The 8,852-nt window shown below is 41.0% G+C and overlaps 1 protein-coding gene across 1 annotated transcript; it reads right to left on the reverse strand.

Annotated features, from left to right (window-relative positions):
• Positions 1-2,828: 2,828 nt before the first annotated feature.
• On the reverse strand, positions 2,829-7,997 carry CMBL (carboxymethylenebutenolidase homolog (Pseudomonas)). The gene is made up of 5 exons (XM_009585371.1): positions 7,767-7,997; positions 6,874-6,981; positions 5,619-5,761; positions 4,112-4,203; positions 2,829-3,081 (listed from the first exon to the last, which is right to left on the reverse strand). Exons 1-5 carry the CDS (start codon positions 7,988-7,990, stop codon positions 2,902-2,904), a joined length of 747 nt encoding a protein of 248 aa, XP_009583666.1. The 5' UTR covers positions 7,991-7,997; the 3' UTR covers positions 2,829-2,901.
• Positions 7,998-8,852: the final 855 nt, after the last annotated feature.

Raw genomic sequence — 8,852 nt, forward strand, 5'->3', positions numbered from 1 at the left:
TATATGCTGAGTCCAGAACCATGTCAGGACTGGCAGGAAGCACAGAAGTCACTGTCCGGCCCTTCCCTCTGTCTGGAGGTCCCTGGGCAGCCCACAGATCCAGCCCAAGGGAAGGATCAGGGAGGGCATCAAGGAACTTCTCACCTGCGATGTGGAGGGACTGTTTTGACCAGTGTGACTCATGGCACAACACCCTGCAGACCCAAAGAGGCTTTCCCTGTGCTGGCTAGACCCACTAAGAACAGGCTTCTCTCTCCTGAAATCAAACAGCAAGGAGACGGGAACACGATGTGCAGTGCCCAAACCAGAGAACAGCACTAATCGCTGACTGAGGGCATAAGCCAAGGAGCAAGGGAAGCTTTTGCACTTTTACCTCAGAAGTCTGCATGAAATCTTTTTGAAAGACAGGAGAGTTTCTTTAGTATCAACTCAGTGTGGTGCAGGGAGAACTATTTTCTCACGGGAGATGCATTGCAGTGCATTGCAGGAGGAAGGGGAAGGAGTGACATGAAGAAGGGGTTCGAGATGGAGGGGTGGCTGAGGAACTGCTGAGGGTGTGGCGCCTGAGGTGGGACCCACCTGGTGGGAGACTCTGAAGCAGAGGCACTATGGCGTTCAAAGACGTGCGCGGCTGCAGCTCCATCACAGACCACTTAGGGCTGGCCCGGCGTGTGCCCCCGGCTGGGGGGGAGCCGGAGGGAAGGTGACTGCGTGAGGGAGCTGCCAGGCATGGCTAGCAGAGGTGTCTGCGAAAAGAAAAATATTGCGGGGCAATGGAAACAACTGAGGGGCTGCACCTTGAAGGATAATATTCTGTGAAAGCTGAAGGGGGTCCCTGGGCTCACAAGTATTTCACTGAGGTGAAACTGGGCTGTGTTTTTAGCCGCATCTATTCCCTCAGCATCACAGATGCAGGCAACTCCTCACCACATGGTTACTGTGAATTACACTGAGAAGGACCAAAGGAGCAGAAATACAGTGTTGTTCCCCTAGTCACTAGGGATGGGCTGTGCCTGACCAATCCTCATATCTAATTAAATCACAGTAGAGAGAAACCTGATGATACTGGCAGGATTCGTGGAGGTGAGCAGGTAATGTTGTCATCCAGGTTGGTTTAGATTCAACCCTGAATGAGAGGCGGGGGGTAGAGCAACTGCCTGAGACCATGAGAGATGAACAGAGGGTTTGCATCGAGCTGATTGTGAAATGATGTGATGCACTTTCCTGAAAAAAGGGAAGGAGCAGCAGCAGAAACAGCTGGTGCTGGGGCTTCTGATGAAGATAATGTGAGGGAGAAAGGAGTGGAGGACACCGGTGCTTAGTGAAAGAGATGTTATTAAACGTCAGACGATCCTGATGTGGAGGAAGAGCAGACAGCACAGCAAGAGGCCGTTGCAGCTGCATCCAGGTGCCTGCAAGTGTTTCATCATCAAAAAGGAGGCTTATAAAGGGGGGAAACACAGCCATGCGTCCGAGGACAAGAGTACAGGAACAACACACCCCACAGACAGGCTAAGGCAGCAGCGTAGCTTACTGCTATCAAGCAACACAGAACTAGTAATAAAAGTATTTGTAAATGCATCAAAAATGAGAGAAGGGCAAAAGAAAAGTGCTCGCTATTAGCAGGAAGGAGAACTAATACCAGAAAGTCTGGTAAAGACTGAAGTGTCCAGAGCCGTTTGGTTCAATCTTCACGAAAGTTAATTTTAACCATATTCTGAATGAAATTAATTTTATAGCAGAAACAGGAGGACAGTTGTACGGAGGGGGAAGAAAAATTCAAAGAGAACAACTAGATGTGAGCAGGTTTGAAGTTCACCTCGGGGAGTTTCAGCACCTCTGTGCGCCACGAGCCATGATGTCTCTGACAGCACGGGCAGACATGCAACGTCCCCGGGGAATGGAGGAGGACAAACACAGAGGCCAGCCTTTCCGTGGAAGAAAGGAAGGCACTGGTAGCACTTTTAGGCTACTGGTAATGCCTGAAAGATAGGAAAACTGATTATCCAGAAGTCAGTTGATAGACGTGGAGTAGGTAATAAGATGCTAAAGGAAATAACAAGGTGGCAGCCAACAAGAAACTCCTGCCTTTCTGAGCTCTCCCCCTACTAGACCAGTCTGGAAATGGGAGAAGAAGAGGGATTGGAAGTCTTCACTCGTATTTTCTTCCTATGCTCTGTGTATGTCTGATGGCAGTCCCCTATTCCTGCTTTGTTCTTCTTTCTCTTGTGAGTTTTCCTGCACCTCACAGTCTCTTTGTGTCCTACCCTCTTCCCACTTGTTCAGGTCCTTCTTCTCTGGTCCTGCATGTTCCTCTAGTCTCCTCACTCCAGTCATGGTTCCCAACTTTTTGCAGCCCCCTTTCAGTCCGCATACATTTCATCCCATTGTCCTTCCCTTTCATTCTTTCTAGATCTGTTTTTATGAATTCTGAATAGGATATTCTGTTTCCAAGAAAACATCCCAGCCTGCCAAACCAGAACTATATTTACCTCAAAGCTGAAAATCTCAGAGCTGAAAATTTCAAAGCTCAACAACCTTAAACACAGCTTTTAGGAGAGCATTTCTCAAGCGTGGGCAGAGTTTCAATGATTTTTTATCATATTGACACTAATACAAAAAAGTGAAACTTTCAGATTCTAGAAAACATCCCACATGAGAATCTAATAATTTTAAGATACACAAGATCAAATTTAAAAATCTTTTTTAGATTTATAGCTTTCAGCATTTGAAAAGCCATTTCTAAGCATCTACTTAGAAAATAAGTGCAAATAAGTAGTGTTATTGCAAAAGAGTTTTACAAAATAATTTGACGGTTTTAAGAACATTTTAATCAATATAGTCTGTATTATTTTCTGATTTCCTACAACAATTGATTTATTTTATGGGCATTTATTTATGCTAAAGATATTTATTCAGCCAGTTGATCATATCCTTTCTTCCTTCCTCAATATAAGGTTTATCTTGAGGATTGATATCTTCTCTTTTACGATGTACAAACCCATGCGTCTGTCCAGGGTAAATTTTAACTTGGTAATCAACTTTACAGTTTTGTTTAAGCTTCTGCTCCAGTACGGTAACCTGTAACAGAGAATGTTCTATGTTGGCTGAGTACAGAGTTAACATGTTATATATTTACAGTTCTCAAATTATCCTGGTTTTTAACTTTTCTGGGAGACAGACACAGTGCGCCCTTGCCATCTTTTTCTCTTCTACTAATTTTATACCCAAATGCATTTCTGTTACTACAGTTTCTTTATTTAACTAGGCTTTTTTCTCCAGTAAAATAACAGCATGTGACTGTTTAAAACTGCAAAAAAAGTGTATGGGTTACTGTAATAATACCTGTAAAGGTAAAAACACCTATTGCTCTGTGTCATGAGAAGGTTAGCGTGTAGTGATCACTGTACAAGTTACAGCTGATAGACCTCACAAAAAAAAGGGGGGCAAGATTTTGAATTAATTTGAAATTGAGGGAGGAGAGGCACAGGTACAAAATCAGCAGTTCAAAGCTACTGACACTTTTGGCAGGAAAATTAAAGCAACACCACTGAATGAAAGCGTGTCTTCTTCTTTGATCCCCTTGGTAGATAATCATCTTTCTCCAGTCATTCTCCACCCATGCTCCCCAGAAAGGCTGTTGACAGAGTACCAGAAAGGAAGAAGCTCTGCAGGACAGTGGGAGAAGGAAAAGCATAGTCACAGGATTTTTTAATTCTCCTGCAACTAGTGATTCCATCAGTACAGGTGGGGACTTTCTGCTGATTTTATGCACCATCAGTGTGATTAAAGAGGGTCTCCTATCCTAAACTTGACAGAAGTCTTCCTTTGGATTCTTGCCCTTTTCCTCCTAGGAACTCTCATATATCAATCATCCATATTTTGCAACAGAAACAGAAACAGAAAACATTTTTTGGGTCTACTGTAGAACTTTTTGGTTTGGCGATAAACAACATATAACATAAATTTGTATAGAATTAATTTGTGTAAGAGTTAGTGAAAGAGGAAGAAAAGTGCAACTTAGTTTTCTACTTTCTCTTAATTAAATATCAAACTACAAAACAAGCATGAAAAGCATTAGAAAGACAAATATCTCTGATGGGAAACTCACCTGCTCCAATGGGATGTAGTCATCCTTTTCAGCAAAAATGAAGAAGGTGGGATGAAGCAAACTGGATCTGTCCTCAAAGAACCTGATCACTCCTAAGGAAGAAGGAAAGGCATATGCAATGGGTTCTGATCAGTTAGAGCTGATCAGTTTGTAATGGAATTAAACACACTTTGCTTAAAAGTCCCTTTTGTTGTGATAACTCTTGTGATTTGGGATGTCATTGAAGATAGAAAAACCAGCTCTGTCTGAAAAAGTCAGGAAAGAATTGTTACATCTGCCCCATTCTTGTGGTTTTCTCTGGGCACCTGCTTCTGACCACTGCCAGAGGCAGGGTCCTGTGAAAGATGGACGCTTCAGAGCTGCTCACCTCTAGCCTGGCACGGCTGTTTTTAAGATAATTGTAAATATTCATCATTCCAGATACATGGTTAGGATTTCAGTGTTACATATATTTATACTGATATAAATTCATAACAAACTGATATTGTAATTTTGACTATTCAAATATATTTGAATTTAAGTAACAGTAAAACGAACTAGCTACCACCCTACCCACTCTTTTCATTATTTAAATTATTTCAACAGAAAAGTAAAAAATTAGCAACTAGCATTGTTGAATTGACTCAGCTGATCAGCAAATCAGTGCAGCAAAATAGTCCCCCTAAACTTTCTGGAAAAATACCTTCAACTTCCTTTCACCTCAAATGAATATAAATTGCTCTGGGTTATATAGAAGTACAGAGGTTTATAAAAAAATAATTAAAGGTAGCATAAATGCATTAAGAATGGAAGTGTGAAAGTGCAAGGATTAAAACAGAGAGCTAAAAAATGGTTCATATTAGTAACGAGGGGCCACTGCCAGGAGTAACATTGAGGATAAGGTGTTCATGTCATGACCTGAAGGTCTGCAGCCTGTGCAGCCCCCAGCCCAGATGACTCATTGGCAAAAGACCCTGCACTCTAACAGACGGATGGCAAAAAGGTTGCAGCGTATCACTACTGCCATGTCTTTCCCTGTTCGCCCAACGGGGGAACAGAGTACAGACATGTATGTCAAACAAGTTTTCCAATCAATGAAAACCAGACAGTGGGCAGCAACCTGTTCTAAGACTTATGCAGACTGAGGTAAGCAAGATGCTGTGGCAAAGATCCACCTCATAGTAACTGCTGGCTCCTAAAAGATATAAAAGATGTGCCCAGAAACCATTTTATAATCGCCAGCCAAGAGGAACCTGAGCCATAGTGAGGCCTTGGCATTTGGTGTCCCTTCTATGCTATGTTGCACAGAAGCGATCCTGGCCATGCCACTTGAATACATAGATCTTGCTGGTTACGATTAAGTGCAAAAATGTGAGTGTGCAAAATCAAATTGCTTAAAGATCTTGTATAATAAAATTACCTTTTTCCGTAAGATGTCATACTGAATTTTATTACAGTAATACTCCTACAGAATAAGTTCCTGCACCAGCCATGTCTGCTCAGAACGTAATAGGTATTTGAGACTTACCATAGAGGGACACCCCCGTCTTTAAATGAGGATTTTTCAGCATCAGATGCTGTACTGCTGCTCCACCCCAGCAAAACCCAATGACACCAATCTTCTTTGCACCACATTGTTCACTTAGATACTTCAGGATGACATCAACTTCTCTGAGACATGTAAATGAAAGTGAATTAAGGCTCTATATTCCCCTGGCCTCCAAGGTGGCTGCTGCTCAGAGACTGGCTGGGCATCGGTCTGCTTGTGGGAGGTGGTGAGCGACTGTCTTTGCATCACTCCTGTTTTTTCTCTTTCCTTCACTTATCAAACTGTCTTTATCTCAACCCATGAGTTTTCTTGCTTTTGTTCCTCCTATTCTCTCCCCTGTCCCTCTTGGGGGGAGTGAGTGAGCAGCGGTGTAGGTGCTTGGCTGCTGGCTGGGGTCAACCCACAACACTAGTTTACTATTATTCATTTCTAAAATACAAGAGAAACTTCAAGGGAGAAGACAAAGGAGAAAATCCATCTTCCTAGATCACTGTTACTAGAACCTAAGGTGATTTTATAAACAGCAGTCCAATTAATTTCACAAATGGCAATAGTTGTCTTATAGGCTAACACAAATAGAAGTTTAAGAGAGACACAGCCAGTCAAGAGCATCCCATTATCACAAATGTGACTATAGGTAAACTATCTCTCATCAGGGAGACAAATATTTTATGAAATTGTGGAAGTAAATTTGAAATTGTTGCTTCAAAATCAGCAGTAAGATTATGCAATCAAGCTACGTGTCAGATAAAAATAGGAAAAATATAGCTAGAAGAATAGGAAAGTAGTATGCTTTGAACTAGCTGGGATCTGATGGGGAGCAGGACCAATGTCCCCTAGTTAAATAGTGTTTGGTGACGGTGTTTGCACCCTATCTGAAATCCACAGAAGTTGTGCCTGCCTGTGGGAACTGAATCAAACTGAAGTGGAAGGAGCGAGCTGCATTTTCTAGCCTTTGCTAGTTCTTTTCTTTTGAGTCATTCATCTCATTTCTACTCTCTGCACAGATAAACAGTGGGCGCTTTTGTTCTTGTTCAAAGTTCTACTTTTCTGCAAAAAGCACCCCTCACGTAACCATGAGCTTGACCCACGAGTTGCAAGAAATTTCTGTTTGTGGACATCCAGCTGTATTTGACCCATTAATAATTTAGGATCTAATCCTGCATCTTTACTGAGGCAAAAATTCCTACAAAAGAAGGATGTCCACTCGCTGGACAAGGAACAACGGATGTACTTGTCTATTTTGGCGGCATTTCGGGTTTTCAGCCAGTCATCGAAAGACGCCCAGTCATTAGAAGGTTTCCAAGCTTCTTGTCCCACAAAAAAATCTGGGCAGATGGCTCTGCAAGAAAAATGAAAACATTTTATGCACATGAAATAATACTGAGAAAGGATTAAAGGGAAGTCCGTGTGTACTATACAACAAACTCATTTTGTTGAATATGCATAGAATTTAATCTACATCAAAGCGCTATACAAGCAACCCTCATTATTTTTCTATGTCTAACAAGGAGACTTAGCATAACTTCCAGATACATTTTGTCCTGTTAAAATTCGTTAATTAATTTGACAAATTGTTAACCGCAATTGAAAATTCTTAGTAGTTTCCTATGAATTTAAAAAAATACCTCTACAATGCACATGGTACATACATTTGGGCTAGAAGGAATGCTAACCCAGTAATACAGGAAAGAGGATACCCAATATGCTTTTCACATATTTGAGAAATTCTTTCTTTCTTTGGCACAAGCTGGTACACTTTACCTTCACAGAACAACTTTCAGCTTCTCTGGAATTTTTACCGTAACAGCAAAGTTGCGGAGATGCTGCGTGGGGAGGGAGGAAGCAGGCTGCTTCGGGCTTATGGGGGATGAAAGGTGTGGAGTAAGATTTTTCTCTGTTTCCCTTCTCTTCTTCTGTGCTCGCCTACTATCTCGTTTCGGTAGGACTACTCAACTATGTTAGACTTCTTACACTGTTTCAACAAACCGGAAACTCTTTAGAGAAACATGTAAGTGAAGCTTATGAAATTATTTGTGTTTGTATGGTTTATATAAAGAAAGGAAATAGTTGGTTCAACAAACTTTCTTATTAAAAAGACGCTTTGAAAACAGTAGTATTTCTTACACGTATCCATTAGCCGCAAGCATATCAGCCATGTATCTGGTGTTTGGGAGTTGCCATCCAAATATATCATGAATCACAATCACAGCTTTGTCTGTGCTGGCGGGTGGTTTGCAAACATACGCCTTGATGTGCTCAACTTGTACTTCCTGCCCACGGCCTCCACAGTCAAACCTGTCTCCAATACCACATGGCCTGTCTCCAACAGGGGCAGGGCCTCCATTCATTAGCCATGTGTGATACTAAAGAATAAAAAATATTCGGTTGTGAATATCCCAGCATACCATACCGAAAAAGATCAAAATACAGCAGTATCATAGATTATCGAATTTTTGAATCGTTACAGTAGTATTGTGAACATACTGAATACTGTTAGATCTAAAATGCAACACTAGTCAATAAGCCCATCGGGTTGTTTTTTATAAACAATAATCTTGTTAGAGTTACTTATGTTACGAACTCTTCTGCGGGGACCTGGTACATAACTAGGGCTTCCATGCCCTACAGTAATACAGTAAAAATAAAGTCAAGACCAACCAGGCAGGCAAATTATTTAAATCAGAAATTATTTAAACAGTGATGAAGCCAGTTCTTTCACTCTTCATCGTGTGTATGTCCTCGTCAGGAATGCATAACTTTCTTTAGTATAGACTGTAAAGGCTTAACACAGGACTTAGCATTTTGAAGAACAAAAAAAAAAAAGAAAACATAGCTACTGTGTAGAAAGATACAATTACACTTAGATTAAATGTGATATTTTCCTCTAGAGACTTAAAATATTCCATAGCTGACCTTTTCAGTGTCAAGAAATTCTTTCTCTAAACCAGCTTTAGCATCAGATATTGCAGACTTCTGAAGGAGGATACTTAAGGAATGTGCCAATAAAAACATACCAGTGAAAGCCAGAGTATAAAATCATATTTATCTAATATTAAATAAGGAATGCATTCAAACCCCAAGATAGGAAAAAAGAAAACTGAACATAAGGAAAAAAATCCTTAAGTTGAGCAAAATGTTTTATGAACAAGGTAACAGTTAGGGCATGGTTAATTTTTTACAAACTATTGCTTAAAGGAAAATAAACAAGTA

The sequence above is a fragment of the Fulmarus glacialis genome, unplaced genomic scaffold, assembly GCF_000690835.1.
Source record: "Fulmarus glacialis isolate BGI_N327 unplaced genomic scaffold, ASM69083v1 scaffold1839, whole genome shotgun sequence".
NCBI lineage: Eukaryota > Metazoa > Chordata > Aves > Procellariiformes > Procellariidae > Fulmarus > Fulmarus glacialis.

Coding starts and splice junctions, on each gene's coding strand:
- CMBL (XM_009585371.1), bottom strand. CDS start 7,990: ATGAATGGAGGCCCTGCCCCTGTTGGAGACAGGCCATGTGGTATTGGA. Junction 6,982..7,766: donor CTTGCGGCTAATGGATACGT/GTAAGAAATACT, acceptor TTTTTCTTGCAG/AGCCATCTGCCCAGATTTTT. Junction 3,082..4,111: donor ACTACATCCCATTGGAGCAG/GTGAGTTTCCCA, acceptor TCTCTGTTACAG/GTTACCGTACTGGAGCAGAA.